The sequence below is a fragment of the Equus quagga genome, chromosome 8 (genome assembly GCF_021613505.1).
Source record: "Equus quagga isolate Etosha38 chromosome 8, UCLA_HA_Equagga_1.0, whole genome shotgun sequence".
Lineage (NCBI taxonomy): Eukaryota > Metazoa > Chordata > Mammalia > Perissodactyla > Equidae > Equus > Equus quagga.
The window spans coordinates 26,285,350-26,305,897 of NC_060274.1; the positions used below are offsets into that span (position 1 = coordinate 26,285,350).

At 39.9% G+C, this 20,548-nt stretch overlaps 1 protein-coding gene across 3 annotated transcripts in view; it reads left to right on the forward strand.

Moving 5' to 3' along the window:
- Window positions 1-756: 756 nt before the first annotated feature.
- SEMA3C (semaphorin 3C) overlaps window positions 757-20,548 on the forward strand; it is a 165,017-nt gene continuing 145,225 nt past the window's right edge. Inside the window, exons 1-2 of one of the 3 annotated variants that reach the window (XM_046669556.1) lie at window positions 757-836; window positions 5,991-6,131. In XM_046669556.1, coding sequence (XP_046525512.1) covers window positions 6,029-6,131 — 103 coding nt within the window. In that variant the 5' untranslated portion in view covers window positions 757-836; window positions 5,991-6,028. Of the gene's footprint in view, window positions 837-3,815; window positions 4,038-4,165; window positions 4,334-5,990; window positions 6,132-20,548 lie in introns of those variants that run through there. The other 2 variants (XM_046669554.1, XM_046669555.1) reach the window with 2 other exon arrangements.

Below are 20,548 nucleotides of genomic sequence, written 5' to 3' on the forward strand. Positions count from 1 at the left end.
AGTTTACATCCTACTCCTGTGAGGAAAATGTGAGCGGTCACAACACCCTTTCACAACTTGGTCCCTTTTAATAAGGAAGTAAAGTCACTAACAGACTCTTACTGCTGAAATTCTTTACCACTCTACTTTTACACTTGAAATACTGTAATATATAAACATTCGAGGCGACATGCTCTTATTTTGGTTGAGTTGGGGAATATGGCACTTTATTGTGTTGGAGATGTTTAAAGGTATTTAAAGAAATGTTGAAGAATTACACTGAATTTTCTAAGGGCTTATACATTCAGCCAGTTTAAAATTACAAAGGTAAAAAGAGGCAAACAATGAAAATCTCTTTCTGCCCAGTTTCTGTCTCCAGAACAAACCCCTATCACCACTTTATTTTCTTTAATGCCAGGGACCCTACAAGTTGGGAAGCCTAGAATTTCGTACATATCAACAGAGAAGGAGATGGAGGGTCAGGGATACAGATTAGCAACAGGTTAAGAATGGAAGCAGAGATACACTCGTCTTATTGAAAAACAAGGAATGATTTTAATGGAGGAAATACTAAAGCCTATGAGCTGTGCAGAAGGCAGTTCCACACTCAGGCTTCTGGACCAGACCTGTCTGACCGGCTGGGTCTCAGAGCAGCTGGGGTCACCCAAGGAGAAGGAAGGCTGATGTTAACAAGGTAAGGAGCCATTTCAAGGGCAGCCTTCCTAAAGATACGTCGAGGAAATTGAAAGAGTTGGCATCCAGAAGCTGAGGAAAGAAGACCAGAGAGAGGAGAGTTAGAGGACGAGGAGAGGATGCTTGTGTGACACGCGCTCAGTTCATATTGAACACACGGGAGGGTGAGTCACACCTGAGTTTCTCTTTCTATTTCAGGACTTGCTATCCATGTGACTTTGGGCAAACCTTCAACCTTCTCATTGGTAAAACAGTAACTTCATTAAAGATGCCATTCGTATGACAGACAAGGTGCCTGGAATACGTATGATCTATGGTCTCCCGTGAGAAATATTGGTTACGACCAATAAGAGGACAACTTTCAGTCTCTGAAGGATTGTGATTCTCTACTTAAAGTTTATCTATGCAGCTCATCTGTATGATGGGGAAAAGTCTGAAAACAATCCATTTTCTTTAAATTTGATATAGAATTCATAGTTGCACAATTTCATAAAGAAAAGACGGGTACTTCCCTCCAAGTCAGTCCAAGGGTTTAAGATAAATGGCTCTTTTTCAGGACCACCAAAAAATAGAAAATATTAAAAATAAGGCCACTTCACTTCGGCACAGAGATTTCAGTGTATAAGATGTTGCATCGTTTATTTAACATCTTAATGAGAATGATTCTAAGTATTTTAACTTGGATGTTTTTGCCAAGATGTTTTGATGAGGGCAGACTTTGTAATCAGCAGCCTCTCGATTTGATCGTGTCGTCACTCCTGTTATGCATTTAGTGTCCCCCTTTCCTGAACTAGCCTACTCAGTAGCCCTTACTGTTTCCCCTGTGAGGATGGACCCTCAGAGATGCATCCTGGAAGAACGGCACCGGCCCCCAGTGCTTCTTAGCTAAGTCCTGTTTTGGCAATGGTGTTTCGGGCTCCTAAGCAGTTTGGAGAAATGGGGACAGACATAAGTCTTATTAGGGACACCCATTGCCACTCTTTGAGGTTCACTGTTGGCCCAAGTTTCAGGCCAACAGGAGCACCAGTGGGCCCTCGTGCCTGACTCTGCCTTGGCTCATGCCGATTGGTATTCTCGTGACTCATGTTGAGTGGCCAACGGTAAAGACCTCAGCACTCAGCAAATATTATTCAATTAAATACATCGAAAAGAGGTTTCTTCAGGCATGATGGAGGGGATCGCAGCACAAGCTTCGTGGACCGTGATTAAATCTAAGCTATTTGTGGAGGTCTCCAGATCCGCGGGTGTCTGTGAGAAGCTGAGCTAATTTCTCGAGCTTTTGTAACTGGGTCTGGTAGTAAACGTCCTTGTAAATACACCGTGACATGCATCTCACCTTGCATTTCTTTATCTCAGTTCCCTGAAACTTAAAACAAAATGTGTAAGTATATTCTGCCTTACGTGGATTTACTGATCATCAGCGTCTAAGGGCTCCACATTCCTAAATTAATTATTCTATAATTTGTTAATGCTCTCATCAGTCTTCTTTCTAACCGTTTATTCTCCTCCCTGCTTAATTTGTAAATGCTGATTCAGACGTCAGTAGGAAGATGATAATGTCTGTGTGTAACTGGGGTCTTAATCGGTTTCAGAAGTGTCTGGGAGAAATGTACATGGTGTTTATTCATGTTTGCATCTGGTTTTTAATACTGTCAGATGTTCTGTGGGGTAAATTCACCATAACAAACTTATGTCAAGGCGCTGCTCACATTTTTATTGCACTAATCATTTCAAAATATAGTTTAACTGTATTAAATTTTTTTTTTTTTTTTTTGGTGAGGAAGATTGTCGCTAACATCTGTGCCGATCTTCCTCTATTTTGTATGTGGGACGCAGACACAGCATGGCTTGATGGGCAGCGTGTAGCTCCCTACCCAGGATCTGAACCCCAGACCCCAGGCCGCTGAAGCAGAGCTTGGGAATTCAACCACTATGCCACCAGGCCGTGCCCTGTATTAAAATTTTTTAAATAGTAGACGCCCTGAATTGGGAATTTATTTTATAAACATAGATGTTTGAAGATAATATTGGCCCTGGAATCTAATTTTTGAACTCCTACGTTTGCGTTCTTGTTTGACACGATGCCTTCGCATCTCGGCGGATCAGAAAGAGTTGGAGACACTTTTAGGTCCACCGGACAGGAGAGGTGGGGCTGAGACCCACGGAGGACGAGTGGTCATCACTTCTGCGCTTCCTCCCGCCCGAGGGTTCATTCCGCTGTCCCACTCCGGCGGGGATTCCGCACTCTCAGCGTGTTTTCTGTGACACAGTTTATAAGAATTCAGCGATCCGCTTTCCTTCATAAAGAAAATTGGAAGGAACAAGCTGGAGAAAGGCAACTGCTGGTCCCTCTGCATAGTGACACCTGCTGGGCGCGAGCAGGTACCCGCTCCTGTTCCGGGGGTCGAAGTTCATTTCTCCCGCTGTTCCAACCTCTGGTCCACTGTGGTCCGGATCAGAGTCAGTTCCAGAGTTTAACAGTCTATCTGAAAATCGTGCTTTAAATATACCCCTGACATCTCGATTTGTCAGCTTCTATCTGTTGGCATAATTCAGAACAGCCTTTCTGCAGAAAATTGCGAAATAAGGTCTTGTAATTATGTTTGGGGAGTATCCCGGAGAGAAGGGTACTGGATGGGAGCCAATGTGGAGAGGTCAACAGAATTCCTGCCTTCGGGACATTAAGAAAACGCAATAGGAAACAATACCCATTAGAGGGATAAACTTCTGCCGCGAGATCTTTGGTTTATCTTTACCGGGTTTAGAAAATTCGCTGCAGGAAAAGGACAAGACTCGTGCCCTTTTAAAAACGCATCCCTTTGCCTTAAAAGGAGGCAGCGATCCCTCTCTGGCAAAACCACAGCTTTGCGCTTTGATGTTCACCGCCCAGCCGAGCCTGCGCGCCTCCCCGGGGCTGCGGCACAGACCCGCTCGGGGCGCGCGGGAGTCGCTCGGCGCGTCCCTGCGTGTCCGGCCGCGTGTCCGGCCGCCCCGCCCCCGGCCCCGGCCGCCCCGGCTCGGCCGCCCTCGGGCGCGCTCTGGGTGGGGCCGCGCCCTGGAGCTGCGGCCGGCGCGCCGGGCCGGGGATGCGCCGCGCGCCGCGTCGCTGAAACCGGACACCGCGCGCTCGCCAGCTCCGGCCGCCGTCCATTCACTCGCAGGGGCCGCACCGAGCGCCTCGGAGACGGCTCGGGGCTCTGGGTGCCGCGGGTTCCCGTACAAAGAAGCCCGGGGGAGGGACGAAGGCGCCTCGCGGCCGGCACGCTCCAGAAAGTGAGGTCTCCTGGGGAGAGGACCGCAGACGCACGCGGAGCCGAGCGCGCCGCGGAGTGGGGGCTTCTCCGTGCCGACCTCTTCCCGCCTCGGTAAGCTGGAGCCCTTATTTTCAGCGACAGATTTCGCAGGATAGAACTTTTGGGTCTCCTGTGCGACTTTGGCACACCGGTGTGCTCGGTCTGGACGTTTTCCCAAGAGCGCGCGCTGTGCCGGAGCCGGAGCCCGGCCCCGGTGGCTCTTAGGTCGTGACACCTGCGGGGAGTGTAAAGCTGCGCGTTTCGGTGCCTTCTAAGGCAAAGTGGTTCCAGAGGACAGGAAAGAGTCCTTTTCTGACGGGATGTTAGCGTTCCATGGGTACAACTGCAAACAGCAGCAGCAGGTCGAAGTGAGTTAAAGGGAAGAAGTTGTAAAAGGGGGGGGGGGGGGCGCGTGTCAGACACTTGTCTTCCGGCCGCTCCTCTCCTCTGGGTGGGCTTGAAGGTGCTCGCTGCGTTTGCCTGTCGTTTCATCTCCAGTGTTATTCTTTGCACTTTGTGGCAATGTGTCCCTTTGGGGAGACATATCAGATAAGATACTGATGATAGCGATATGTAAAAATGTGTAAGTATTATGAGCCTGCTTAATAAAGAGACAAAAGTTAGGCATATTTATAGCTTTTTTTTTCTTTTGGTCTTTAACTTTATTATAAAGTCAACAAAACCAGGGAGCAAATTACTAAGGGAAAGTCACCCCATAAAATCAATTTTCTTCTAAGTTAATTTAGGGATGACAGGGTGAAGGGGTTGTGGAAGCAGGAAGGAGCTGTTTCTTTTGAAAATTACCAACGCAAACATCCCTAGGGTTTCCTCCATCTGTGTGGTAAAAGAGGCATACACTTTTCTGTCTCATAATATATGTCCCATCTAGGAAATGAACTTATAATTTTTGTTTCAAATGGCATTTTCACTTTAATCGTGTTTTCTTCTGTATTAATGAAGCAGTTTTTTCACTTTTTAGTGGCATTTCTTTATTGAATAAAATTAATAAGATTTTAATTTTAGAAGCCACATGATATTGACGATCAGCATTGTAACCTGTAAAAATGAATTTCTAGATTAAACTGTCGTGCCATCTTATTGTATAATTATGCTAAACTCAAAATGGTGGGATTTCTTTTTTGGTCCTGAGTTTATTTTGCATCTTGTGGCCACTGATTACATGGTACCTGATCTTCCTTGCTATTCAGAAATTAGGTAATAACATGTATAAATTTTACAGCTACAGTTGCAAACAGTAATACTTGTCTCTCTGATTTATCTTTTGCAATTTTGACAGCCCACTTTGTGGTTGATTTATTTTGAATATGCACTGGGGGATACATGGTTTACTGGAGTGCTCAGGACTAGGTCATTGGTTTGAACTTGGCACGAGTCCATGGTTACCTCATCTGTATCATTATTTAACAGCTGCATGGTCATCTGTGTAAATTGGCAGATAACTGATTTGAGTGATTTTAGTGATCAAGGATTGAGCAGAGAGAGATTTATGTGTGGAAACCCCATTTCAGAGACCATACTCTGAAAGAGCTAATGCATGTAGAAGTGTGTGGGTGCATGTGACTGTCCATGTGGGATTTCCTTCCTCCTACCATATTTATGGTGGAAAGAGTTTTCATCCACTAATGCCTATTGGTACCTTCTCAAGTCTTTTCAATGTAATATGATTTTTAGAGAGAAGATCAAGTTTAAATATTGGGTTTGCCTTTGGGAATCAATAACTTTTTTGGGCTGCTTTGTTCTGCCTTAATATTATCATTATTTTGCTGTAAGATGAAACAGTTTCTTTTTTGCAAAGACTTCCAGACATGCATGAATCAAGTTAGGATTTTTCAGGTCTGAGAAGCAAAGTTCCAGCACCTCCTACTGTTAGCAGGACGGAGAAGTTCATGTGTGTCTTTTGTGAATAGAGCTCTGTCTACTTTGCTGGGTTTGTGTGTGTAGGGGGAATGTGTGCTTCTCAAATGTGAAATGAATTATAACAAACTTGTTATCTCTCTTTGAAAGGTATTTTCCCTTGGGTATCAACTTGCAAATCTGAAGAAATGGCATTCCGGGCAATTTGCGTGTTGGTTGGAGCATTTGTTTGTTCTCTCTGTGTAAAAGGATCAACTCAGCCCCAAGCAAGAGTTTATTTAACATTTGATGGTAAGAAAGTTGATAAACACTCTGGGAAAAAATGTTATTTGAAGGCTTTTTTTCTTTCTTCTCCAGATTCAAAAATTAGTAAGTTAAAGACAGTAAAATCTTGTTGAGTATTGATTAATTTAAAAAATGTTTACTGGGTTGCTTTTTGGATGACATGGCTATTTTAAATGATTGGTTAAAAGACACAAAAGCCCTCCATTGCATCTTTTTATGAAAATTCTTGGAGTATATTCTGCCCTTTTTAAAGTTTCTTCTGTGTTTGCATGTGTATGCCTGGGGAGATGAGGAGGAACTCAAAGCCTAGGATCTTAATAGTCACTTCATTTTGTTGAGAAACAGCCCCTCTTTGCCAGTCCTCACCAGCAGAAAGAGCTATGCAGCTTTAATTACTGAAAAATTTTCCCGATAAGTTTTGAGCCCTAGCCTCAAACTGGCCTCTTCTTATGTTGTTCTAATGGTGTTCCTTTTGTTTCCACAAGGAGTTCCTGAGGTTGGCACCATCTCCTAATTAATTGAAAAGGACCTAAAAGAATAGTTGGAAATAAGCTTCTGATTGCTGTTGAGTACAGAGGTTATCTTCAGAGCTTAGGGAAACGAGTGTGATTTCAAATTTTCGCCAGCGTGAAAGGTGTCAGGTCCTGTGAGGGAGTGGTTCACCAAGTGCGTGAGTGAGTTTTAATGTATGTCCTTCAGACGACTTACAGATGGTAATCGGTCAGTCACGTAACCCATTCTCATGGGACTAATGGGATAAGAAGTGGACTAGCAAGATCATCCTGTCAGTCAGGGTCATTTAGATTTTTATTTCTTCTTTCAGTTCTGTCTCTGCATGAACCTCAGTGTCAGTGGGCATATTTTCGTTTTCATTTGAGAAACGGTATACTCAGACTTTCCTATAGCAAAGTGTCTCTGAAACTCTCTTATCTTGAATTTCAAACAGCAGTATGACTGACGCTTATCAGTCAAATGGCTGGGCTTTTCTTTTCTTTCTTAACTCACCAAGTGCTTTCTCCAAGGTCATCTTAAGCACTGAGGGAGGGTTAGTTGGGACTTAGAGTGTGGGAGCTTCTAGATGCCTCCTTAGGCGCTAAGCCAGGCGTTCCCCTGACACCCTGGCTGTCCACTTAAGTGGTGAGGAAGGGAAAAACAGGCCCTTTGAACTGTCCTTTTTTTTAAATTCCTAAAGGAGCTTGCTGTGTGCTCACACCTTTTCTCCCAAGTTGAAGACTATGAAATATCTAATTAAATAAAAAAGAAAGGCGCTAAGGATAGTACAGTGTCCCCCTATTTTCTGTATTTCTCTCAGCGTATAGAAAGATGGAGTGGTCTCCTAGATGAGGTGTCTGAATCTCTTCTCTGTGTTCCATCAAAGCTAACCAAACTTTTTTTATTCTAAACTTAACCCAAAATATGTAAATATTAAAAACAATGTGTCACCAGGGATAAGTCAAGTCTATATTTGAGAAGACAATTAAAATTTATCTTTTACAGAGGAAATTAATTAATACAATCCTTTAAAACCAGACTTCAATACTATGTAGAGTGGTAACTGCTTTGTATGGAGTTACTGGAAGTTATGATGGGCTTTTAAATACTACATGTCTAATATTTTAAATGCTCTCAGACTTAAGACAGGTTCATGCAGAGTAAGACTGACATTAATTTATGACGAAGTAGAATACAGCATAATAAGGTAAGAATTGATTGATTTCAGATCAATCAATTCATCTGAATGTTCTATAATTCCAAGAGTCTTACTAGGAAATAATCAGACAGAGAGAATATCACTGAGTTTGGATACCGTTTTAGAGATATGTCAACAAGGAGAATAAACTTAATGAATTCCACAATTTCTAAATTAGTACAAAAAGAAACCTCCAAAATGAACTATGTATTAGGCAAAGTTCCATAGGAAAAGTAACTTGGGTAAAAATAGTTGTTAAAATATATAAATTTTAGTCATTAATTTGTAGTCATTTTCATAAGAGGTTTGACTGTGTACCTGCTTGAGATGCCTATTCCAAATTTTTTATTATTTAAAGTTTCTCGTTGATTTTATGGTCACTCATCCCAGTATCCCACTGAGTAGGTTACTGAATTTCTTCCAGAATGGTTTAGTCTTGTGATCAAAATATAGAGCTTTGTCCAAGGTTGACATGTATATAATTATATATTAATCTAAATGCGTATGAATATATACTTTCATTTATTTCATATTTTAGAACATCTATTACTATTTAGCAAACGAAAATCAGAAGTTGGAAGGTGCTTTTGAGAAAATTCTGGTAATTTCGAGTTACATCGGGCAGAGGTCGTTTGTGTCTTGATGTTCTCTCATAGTGACCTTGCCTCCTGGCTCGTGTGTCTTGGAATCTTGTGCGTCACTATGACTTGCTGCTCTGTCGGGCTCTCGGGTGGAGGTTGAGAAGAGTCCTCTCAGGCTTATGTCCCTAACAGTCCAGTGAGGAATCACAGTCAGTTTAAAGGTGTGTGAAACGAGGGGTCTGTCCTCCCATCCAGGGTCCGTCCCTTCTCCTTGTGGAGTGATGGAGATAACATTGGGGAAACAGTGATTTACAGATTTGCCTTCCCTGTTGGTCTAGCGCAAGGTCAACCAGATGGTCATCACTCCTATGGGAGAATGCACTTCAGATGTTCTTAATGAGTTACATTTGTGCTAGCTAAATCTTGCGTGTTAAGAGAACTGTGGCTCCTTAGACAGCACGTTTTGTAACTTTTATAATTCTCATTTTATGCCAAATAGCTTTTCCTATGAATATAAAGTTCATGGAGATGCTTTTTGTTTAAGTTGAATTTTTGCTGGAAAAAAATCCAATAGTTTGACAGACCCACATTTCATAGCATTATTGTCATTGTATTTTTTTCCTAGAAAATTGTTGGAATCTATAAGGGTCAGAGGGAAAGACAAGGCTACATATCTAATAGACAAAACTTGTTTTGCTTACTAATATGCAATGGGATGCTTTGTTAAAAAGAGTCTGCCTTTGTCTGGCAGAGATGTTAGCATGTAGTATTTTACAAATTAAGGAATAAATACTTTATAATTTGATAAAAGATACCAGTTGCATGTAATTTTAAGAAAAGTTTCTGAGCTTCAGAAAAAATTGAAATATTGTCTATATTTGAACAGATATAAAATGTGATTGCTGAGTTAAATGTGTGAAATATTGTTTCTGTTTAAAAATGAGGTAGATTCTTATAATAAGATTGCTTTCTCAGCTAGTAATTCAGCTTTTGAATCTAAGATGTTCAATTTATTGACGTGAAGTTATTCGCACTATTAGCTTATTGTCCTCACTATGTCTATAGGGTCTGTAGTAATGTTTTGTTTTGTTTTTTATTAAGATAATGCTTGTTTATAATGTTTTGTAAATTGCATGTGCACATCATTATATTTCAGTTTCTGTATAGACTACGTGGCGTTCACCAAAAGTCCAGCTTTCATCCATCACCATACAAATGTCCCCCATACTCCTTTCTCCTCCCCCTTCCCCTCTGTTCTCTGTATCTGTGTGTTTGTTGTTTGTTTATTTTTTATCTTCCACGTATGAGTGAGGATAAAGAAGATATAGTAATCTTTAGTTCTGATATTGATAATTTGTGTCTGCTTCCTTCATGTTCTGACTGATCTGTTTAGAGCTCAGTTTTTCCATTTTATTGATCTCTTGAAATAATCAGCTTTTCATTTTGTTGTTTTTTTTCCTATTATTTTCTGTTTAATATTTCCTTGATTTATCCTCTAAAGTTCAGTTATCTTGTTTCTTCTTGCTTTGTGTTTAATTTGCTCTTCTTCTTGGAACTTCTCAGTGTGGGAATTTAGGTCACTGGTTTGAGAACTTTTACTAATATAAGCTGTTATGCTATAAATTTCCTTTGAGACACTGCTTTTATTGTGATAAATATTTTGATAAAACGTGTTTTGACTTTCACTGGGTTCAAAATGTCTTCTCACTGCTCCTGTTATTTTTTCTTTTATCCATGGGTTATTTGGAAATATGTTGTGTAATTTACAAATATTTGGGTATTTTTAATGTATGTCTCTGTTATGGATCACCAGTTTAGTTTCTTGTCAGAGAACATACATCATATGCTTCTAATTCTTTAAAATTGATTTAAACTCGTTTTACAAAAGGGAATGTAGTCTGTCTAGAGAAGAATGTGCATTCTGCGGTGGTCGCACAGTGTTGCATTACTGCCAATTAGATTCAGTCAGTTGATAGTTTGTTGTGTTTTCTATATCCTTACTGATTTTCTGTCTGCTTATTCTGTGAATTACTGGCAGAACAGGTTGAACTCTCCCACTATAATGGATTTGTCTGTTTCTCTTTTCAGTTCTATCAGTGTTCGCTTGAGGTTTTTGAATTTCTGTTATTAGGTACTGAGGGTTTTGTCTCCTTAATTGATCTCTTTTCCATTTTGAAATATCCTTGATTATTCCTGGGAATAATCTTTGTTCTAAAAAGGATTTTGTCTGTATGTAACTTTTATCTTTTTTTTATAATGAAAAATACCGACAAAATTTTAGTTATAGTTAAGTGGGGAACATGTTCGTCGTGATTCCAATGGCCTCTGGGAAATTTTTATTAAAATGTTGGGAAATAAGTTTCAACAGACATATATTTTTATATATATGTATATAAATGTATGAACATTCGATTGGCAATGTGGTAAAGTAAGAACAGCATTTACATGGAAATAAAAATATCAGGGTTTTCAACGTGTGATTCTTCACTAATTAACTCTGAAATTTCATCAGAACCTCAGTTCCCCTAACCAGATAAAAAACAAATCAGACTACATTTTCTCTAAGACCCCTTCTTGCCCATGTAAATATATTACATGATATTTAAGCTGAATTTTGTGTTATAAATATCACCTCCTTCGAGGAAGTCTTCTAGGATAATTCCCTTCGATGCTTTCCACAACATTTTGTATGAATGACCTGGGCAAGCGAACAACAAAGCTGGAGAAACAAGTTTCAAAACCTCATGGATTTCAGAGTCGTGCAAAACCAGTTTTAAATCATGGTTGCCTTCTGCTTTCTGGGTGTGCTTCATCTCCCTCATCCAGGATTTGTCATCTGTAAAATGGGAATAACACCCTTCATAGAACTGTTTTGAAAATTAAATGAATGACGTTTGTAAAGTGTGTTGTGTGGTGTGTAGTGTGCATCCTGTGACAACACACAAGGGCTTGTGTCGGAGTTAGGGTTTGTAGATTTCTGTGGGGCAGAAGTGTGGTCTTCATTTGTGCTGCGATCACTTCCCCTCCACTTAGCATAGAGACTGATATTGGTTATTGCTCAATAAATGTGGAGTTAACGTAAATATTGATACCCCTTACCACTCCACCTCCCCACCTAATAGAGCCTTGGTACACCACAACCACCCTTCAGTGATTCTGATTAATTTAAAACAATGACAGATACTGGGTAGAATGCAATGGAATATTCGTTTCTTCATCATAGTGCTAGTATGTAACCAGCTGGAGAGAGGACTTTTTGTTACTTTGCCAGCAGATGGCTTTAGGATCCATCCCCTGATACATAGCTGATGGTCAAGTGTTTTCTATCTACCTCCAAATTTTTTCCACGTTATACACTAAAAATGCAGTGTATTCTGGGAATTCAACTTTTAAGTTAACCTTTTCTGGTTAATTCTCAATCTCCTTCTAATTATTGTTTCCTTCCCCAACAGACGTGTCCCCTCTGTAAATTTTGGATGTTTCTTGTCAGAGAGTTTTTGTGTGTTTTTATTAGGAGCCTAGTTTTCCAGTATTAGAGGGAAGAGGCCTCCTCTATACTCAGCCTTTCATGGGGCCTTGACTGATGGCTGTTGGAGATGTCATCTTAATCCTTAATACCGTTGGCATCTGTCTATGCTAGCACGCCTAGATATGTCTAAACTGTTAAAGTATTTATTGCCCCAAATGCGTTATTTTTTTAAGATTATTTTTTTGGTGAGGAAAATTGGCCCTGAGCTAACACCTGTTGCCAGTCCTCCTCTTTTTGCGTAAGGAAGATTAACCCTGAACTAACGTCTGTGCCTGTCTTCCTCTATTTTGTATGTGGGACGCCGCCTCAGCATGGCTTGATGAATGGTGTGTGGGTCTGCACGTAGGATCTGAACCCATGAACCCCAGGTTGCTGCAGTGGAGCACATGAACTTAACCACTACGCCACTGGTCCAGCCCAAGATTTTTTTTTTTAAGTCCTATTTTTTCTGATGAGCTTGAGCTTGATAAGAACCCAGTCTCTTTGGTTTACTTATGATCGTCATGGCATAAGCATGGCTCGAAGTTGTAGACAACCGTTGGCCACTCTTGGGGCATTTAAGAGTGTTGTAAACCTCAAGAAGAGGGGTGTGTGGGATAGTTTCTGATCTGTTTCTGCACCATGATGTGAAGAATATCTGTATAAATATGTCCATAGAGCTTTGTAAACAAAATAAAATACAAATAGAAATATATCTGTAGACATACCAAGCGTAGGTGATATACATACTCCTAAAGCAATGGCTATTAAATATTGTATTAGATTTTTTTCCCATGCCTGTGATGAGTAAATTGAAATGTATTCAGGAATATTTACTCTTTGGAATACTTTGTGTGTGAAGAAACTGATAGACCTTAATATTTGAATTGAAATTTAATTACTGGATTTGTTAATCTTACATGAGCTAATGAGGATATATATCAGGTTACTCAAGTAGCACAGTTCCTTGTTTGTATTTTAAGACTGGATATCAACTGCAATTCAGAAGTTAGCTCACCCAGAACTACATGGCAGCTCTGCTTCTGATACCAAAGAAACAATAATTCGCTCATGTGGGTGTTCGTCTCTACAGGACAAACCTCTGAGTTATCAGACATTACTTTTTAAGTAATCCTGATGAATACTGGATTACCGTTTTTGTTTATATGTTTTTAGGTCTGGTGAGATAATACCCTGAAATAAAGAGGTCGACTAGCACTCAGGTGCACCCAGGATCACATAGGCTCCACAAGCCTGAAGAGCATTTCACTGAACAGGCAGCGCCTGGCTCCACTTCATGTTTCCTTTGGGGTCAGAACTCTCATGAGTTGTCAAGGTGCCCATGCAAATATTTTAAAGCACTTGTCAAGCTATGACAGCACAAAAATAAATTCATTGATAGTTAAATGCATGGCAGAAAAGCCAATTGTCTGTGACTGCTATTGAGTCTTTGCTTGTGTCGACTAGAACAGTAAAGACTCCTAACTGCTCTCACCTTGTTTAAGCTTGTGGGTAAATTGCCTAAAACTTAAAAGGAAAATGGCAGCTAAAAGATTAAGAGACTATAAAAGTTTCTACTGTTTGGATACATTTGTCCTTTGCTAATATTGGCCAATTTTCCAGCCCAAGGTTGAGTTTTTCATTTACGTTTACATGAGCATGACAGTGGTTTAAGAACGTAGAAATGTCAGTGTGAGTTGCATTGGAAAACAAGTATATTAACGGTAGAGACCTGTGTAGGGTTACCAGTTCTTTCTGTGATTTACTTTGTGATTCTTTTTGCCTTCTTATGGTGCTGAATTTTCTTTAATAAAGTTGTAAGTCTCCAGGTCATTGATAATATTTAAATGAAAGACGATGGCATTTGACAAACGTCCTTTAATATCTGCCTCATTTGACAAGAAGCTGAGTTAGTTAAACAGCACATGAAAGGACCCCTGTGGACTAGCGAGCTGAACCCCAAAGCTGAAGAATTGTATTGAACAATAAACTCCAAATAATAAATCGCCTCCTTATGAACACTGGTAGCATTAGCATGACAAGGCACATTTGCTGAGAAGAGTTTGTCTCACGGTCGCCTGAGAGATAAAAATAAAGCAGTGGTTCTTGATTTCTCCATTAATCTTGCAGAATGCTCACTCTGGTTATGTTGAATCTTCTGAAATATTTAGTTCTTGGGAAAACTTGTGTTACTCTAGTTTCTTTTCGTTCCCCTTCCGATGGTTTCAGTTAAATGACAGTTAAGCATCTTAAATAACACCTGCGTGTTTTCATGAACCCAAACTCAACAAGGCATGTTGTGTGATTAAGAAGCTGTCTGCATTCTTCCCCCTGAGAGTGTCATAGAAATCAGGAAGGGAACCATGAATGCGAGTGTGAGCTGATGCTACCTAAACCTTAAGGAGCCTTAAGTAGAGCAGTGCTAAATTTGTGATGCAAAGAGCAAGTTGAAACCGTCATAAAATACAACGGGAATAGAAGATGAGAAGAAATTGCCAAGAGATTCCATATGTCTATTTTCCTCTATAATATCTATTGGTATAGGACTCTAGTAGTCAAAATAAGACAAAATCCATTTCATAGCCTTGAATTGGAGGAAAGAAGCTTTAAGTATTGCAAAGAATGTCTCTTGGAGATATTAGGATAGAAATGTGTTCCCTGATATGCTGTAGATATTTTTAAAGAGATTTTTAGGAAAAAGTTGGAAACCCGTGTTTTCCTGTCATAGAAACGTAATTCTTGTTCTAGGTGAGTTTTCTCAGATTCTAATAATCTTAATTCTGTTGCCACAAGATGATGTTGTGATGGTAAGCGATTCCTGCAACTGGGGACAAAGAAAGGATGCTGTGGTGATCTGAAGTGAGAGGCATGAGCTCATGTGCCATGTTCATTGAGATCAATTCAAAGCAATACCATGAAAAAAAGTGTCATGTTCATGATTATCCATAGATATGTGTAGACATTTATGATTGAACTCTCCATCAAATGAAGATGGCATAAGGAATGCTAGGTAGCTTATTTTAAATCTGCCGCATGTGGATCAAATATGTGATATGTTGATGTTCACACATGTGGAGAAAAAGTATTTGTTATACAGCCGTTCTTTGCGGTTTTGATAGAAAAACCTAGAACTCCAGATCTGCATTTTCCATTCTTCATAGATGTATGCTACTGTTTTGTCTTCTGTGTTGCTAAAGTAGTTTTGGTAGTTTATCTGTATCTGTTGTAATAATCACTAACGTTCATATTGCCCTTGTGCCGGGCACTAACCTCAGTGTTTCATGTGATCTCATCTAATTCTCTAGTCATACTGTCAACAGGCATTATTTTTATCTTCGTGAATGGAGATACAGAGAAAGTAACTTGCCCGAGGTCACAGGGACGGAACGGGACACGATTAAAACACAAGCGGTCAGACTCCAGAGCCATTTCCGTAGATGCTGCTAGTGTTAGTTTTAAGCTCCAAAAAACATCAAAATTAAAAGGATGTTTTTTCAGGAAGGCATTCTCTGAGCTGGCTGTATCGTGTTAGAGGTGTCTAGTCCACCTTCACTTTTCTCTTAGAACATGAAGCTTTCCTGAAAATAAAGGAGGTAGTATTCATTCTCTACGCCAGCCCTAAATCCCCCTGTAATTTCAGCTTCATCAAGGGGAGGATGAGGGAGTTCCCCGGGAAGGTGTTTGTTGTGTTGCTGTGGGTGAGGCCTCCCTGTGGGCTGTGGGAGCGCGTCTGAGCTCAGGCAAAGGACAACTACAGAAAGTTTGTTAGTCACTCTCCTAGCCTCGCTGTGCCAGTTTATCAGAGTGTGTCTCCATAGGCTCAGTGTGGCCTACTTCATCTTAAAGAGAAAAAGATGGATTCAGGTATTCTGTTTTATGGGTACCATTGCAGCGTCAACTAAATATAGCACTGAGACACACTCAATTTCCCATTTCCTAAATATCTTTTATATAACAAGGTGTAAAGAACTATTATTTAGGTTTTAGCTCCATTACTGTCAAAAAACAAAAGTATTGAAGAAGAGAGCCGCAAGCTTTGGGCTCATCCCGGCAATCGGTGCCTCCTGCGTGTGCATTATGTGTTCCTGAGGACCTCTGTTGTAAGGAAAACAGATGTCAAACCAAGGTGCAGAGGGCTAGATGTTTCTGAGGCAGAACGTGAGCTGGCGAGAGGGCAGGTGGAGGGAGAGCAGGGCTGATCCGCGAGCTGGTCCAGGGCTGCCCCGGCCGCCGAGCCACGTTCTGAGCTGTTGAAGACGCAAGGATCTTCTACATTTCCAAGGGGCCTCCGTCGTCTGGACCCTGCCTTCTCAGTCAGTAGAAATTCACTGCCTTGAGCACTCGACTATGATACGTCACTTCTGCAGAGTGCGTTTCCCCTTTTGGAGAATTTCCACGTGTTGTCTTGTGTGGTACAGGATGCCTATGAAGTGGTGGGTGTGGAGGCCCAGAGAGGCCACGTGTCTTGGTGGAAGACCTGCAGGTTGATGGTGGCAGAGCCAAGACCAGAAAAGGGAAATTAGGTCAAAAGAGGAAAATTAATTGTGATCTGTCCTTGTAGAGAATCAGATAACTCTGCAGATGCCTGTTACAAAATCTGGAGAAAGGCCAGGCCATTCATATGAGTATTAACAAATTTCCCCCATGCTATTTGCTTCACAGAGTATGCACAACCCTCTGGCTTTAATATACCTTGAAGTGTTAATTAATGACTGATTTTTAGCAATAATTTATAGAATATTATATGTCAGACTTTAAATATATTTAACACCACATTAGAAATGCCTGTACATTCTCTTTCAAAAGATAGAGGCAATTCATAAATACCAAAAATTCACATTTTTATTTGTCTCTGATTCACGTAGATTAATAAACATACTTTCCGTGTCTTGCCTTTCTCAAGTTACTGATCTATAGTCAAGAGTTTCATTTGATGTGCTGTGTGCACCAGGATCCCATTTTCCCCTTCTTCAGTCCCTAATATATATAATATATTTTACAGAATATATATGTTCTGCAGTATAATTTTACAGAAGATAATTGCTGTTCCTCTAAGAAGAGGGTCACACTGCTGACCTCACAAAAAGAAAGCTTGAGTCTCTGTAGGAGTAACAGTAGTAAAAAAGTGGCTGCTGAATTCTTTCATGAAAAACATTATTTTAAAATTGAGGGATGATTGCCATACAGCGTTACATTGGTTTCAGCTGTACAACATCGTAATTTGACATTTGTGTGCGTTGTGAAACGGTCGCCATAATAAGTCTAGTTACTGTTGGTCACCGTACAGAGTTAGTACAATATTCTTGACTATATTTCCAGTGTTGTACTTATTTATTCTATAACTGGAAGTTTGTGCCTCTTACTCCCTTTCACCCATTTCTCTTCCTTCCTAGTCTCCCTCCTCTCTGGCAGCTACCAGTCTGTTCTCTGTATCTGCGTCCAGGTTTGGTTTGGTTTTGTTTTTTTGGATTTCACATATAAGTGAAATCATGTTGTATTTGTCTTTCTCTGTCTGACTTATTTCACTCAGCATAATGCCCTCAAGGTCCATCTGTGTTGTTGCAAATGGCAGGATTTCATTCTTTTTTATGGGCGAGTAGTATTCCCATATATATATATACACTGCATATTTTTTATCCATTCATCCATTGATGGGCACTTAGGTTGTTTCCATGTCTTGGCTATTGTAAGTATTGCTACAATGAACATAGAGGTGCATATAGCTTTTTGAATTAGTTTTTTGTTTTCTTTGGATAAATACCCAGAAGTGGAATTGTTGGATCATATGTTAGTTCTATTTGTAATTTGTTGAGGAACCTCCATGCTGTTTTCCACAGTGGCTGTACCAGTTTACTTTCCCACCAACAGTGCAGGAGGGTTCCCTTTTCTCCACATCCTTGCCAACACTTAGTGTCTTTTTGATAACAGCCATTCTGACAGGTGTAAGGTCAGATTTGCATTTCCCTGATGATTAGTGATGTTGAACATCTTTTCATGTGCCTGTTGGCCACTTGTATATCTTCTTTGGAAAAACGTCTGTTCAGGTCCTCTGCCCATTTTTTCATTGGATTTATTTTTTGATATTAAGTGGTATGAATTCTTTATACATTTTAGATATTAATCCCTTATCAGATGTATGATTTGCAAATATCTTCTCCCATTCAGTAGGTTGCCTTTTCGATTTGTTGATGCTTTCCTTTGCTCTGCAGAAGCTTTTTAGTTTGCTTTAGTCCCATTTGTTTATTTTTGCTTTTGTTTCCCTTGCCTTTGGAGCCAGGTCTAAAAAACATCGCTAAGACTGCTGTCAAGGAGCTTTTTGTTGTGAGTGCAGTTGAGTTGATTCTGACTCCTAGCGAGTCTGTGTACAGCAGAGCAGAACCCTGCCAGGGCTTTGTTCACCATTCTCTCACCTTCTGGCTGCTATTAATCGTTTTCCATGGCCAGTTTTTTTGGAAGTGGGTGGCCAGGTCCTTTTTCCTAGTCTGTCTTAGTCTGGAAGCTCCACTGAAACCTTTCTGCCATAGGTGACCCTGCTGGTGTTTGATGGTGCAAGATAATGTGCCAGCTTCATTCTTTTGCCTGCGACTGTCCATTTTTCAAACCACCATTTAATGGAGTGACTGTCCTTTCTTCGTTGTATATTCTTGTCTCCTTTGATGTAAATTAATTGACCATATATGTGAGGGTTTATTTCTGGGCTCTCTATTCTGTTCCATTGATCTGTGTGTCTGTTTTTGTGCCAGTACCATGCTGTTTTGAGTACTACAGCTTTGTAATATAGTTTGAAATCAGGGATCATGATGCTTCCAGCTTTGTTCTTCTTTTTCAAGGTTGTTTGGCTGTTCAGGGTCTTCCGTGGTTCCATACAAATTTTATAATTACTTGTTCTAGTTCTGTGAAAAATGCCATTGGAATTTGATAGGGATTGCATTAAATCTGTGGATTGCTTTGGGTAGTATGGACATTTTAACAATGTTAATTTTTCCAATCCATGAGCATGGAATATCTTTCCATTTATTTGTGTCTTCTTCAGTTTCTTTCATCTGTTTCTTACAGTTTTCAGGGTACAAGTCTTTCACCTCCTTGGTCAAATTTATTCCTGGGTATTTTATTCTTTTTGATGCAATTGTGAATAGGATTGTTTTCTGATTTCTCATTCTGATAGTTTGTTGTTAGTGTATAGAAACAGATATTTGTATAATAATTTTGTATCTTGCAACTGTACTGAATTTATTTATTAGTTCTAACAGTTTTTTGGTGGAGTCTAGCATCATGAAAAACATCTTTCCTTAGTATAGAATTTCACTTTCTAAGGATAGAGTCAATTATGGAGGGGGGATATATATGTGAGTAAAAAGAGCAGCACTGTCTGCACACACACACACACACGACGCCTGCTCTGTGAGTAAAGATCCGTTCTATCTCAATACCAATTTGGTCTTTCCTAAGTGAATATTCTCTTTTAAATGCATATAACAAAAACTGAGAAGTCATAAAAAAGCTATTATATTCTTGGTATCATTTTAAATGTGTTATTTCTATGTTTTTACCTTACAATTTCAAATACCACAAATTTATAATATAGTAATTGGATAATTAGCTTGGCGAACACTTTAGTACTTAAATTGCTACTGTAACATTTAGATGTATGGTAACAGCTTGGTGCAAGTGGGCTGAGGAACAGAAAAGGGCACTCTGTGACTTAACGTGTTTGAGCGTTGCCTCCCTCCCCTTGCTGATGGCTGGTAAGAGTGGGATCACAAGGGCTTGCTGAATAGCAGCCTGTCAGAGAGAGGTAATGCACTTTTAGTACATGTAACAGGAGTGTGCTGGAAGTGAACTGGGCGATCCTATGTAAAGGCACCGTAAAATGCACACCTAACCTTGTTCACTACGTTTTGCCCCTTTAACAGCCAGTGGAGTCTTGCAACCCAAGTTGCTTTGTTACTATAGTTAGCATCGATCGCTGAGGAGTTAGCGAGTTCCATTTATAGCATGTGAAACATAATCTTTCCTTATGTGCTTCTGTTTTCTGAAATCTTCTTTTCACAAAATTTAGATTAGAAAAGACCTTTTCTCTTTTGTGAGTAGACAAAACTTTGTATAAACTGTGTGAAGTGCACCAAGAGGGCGCCTCATTCATTACTGAAATTTGATAATGAACACAGGGGATCCGAAGATTTGCCACAGCACGAACAAAATTAGAAACTGAGAGTAAGGGGAGTGGAAGCCCCTGGTGTTCCTGACCTTGCTTATTTGGGTCAGGTACAAGTAGTGTATGTGGCCTTGGGGTCTCTTGAATGATTGAGACTATTACATGTAAAAACACAATTCCAATGGAACTGTAATTCTAAACATAGGGACCTGTTTAATGAATAAGTCAGTAGTAGGAAAGTCATTTTAAAATTGGCTTGTATAAAATAAATCATTTTTATTGAATTTCGTTATGGAATTAGAGTTATGTCTATATGTACATAAATCATTCAATAGGCCGAATTGAAAACTTGTAATAAAGAAACTTAAGATGATGACCAGGCTTGTAGAAGTTTTGATGATATGATGTGGTGAATATTTTGGAGCTCTTTTTATAACTTTTTCACTCTCTTAAATATATACTGTCATAATTCAAGAAAAAACAAAACCT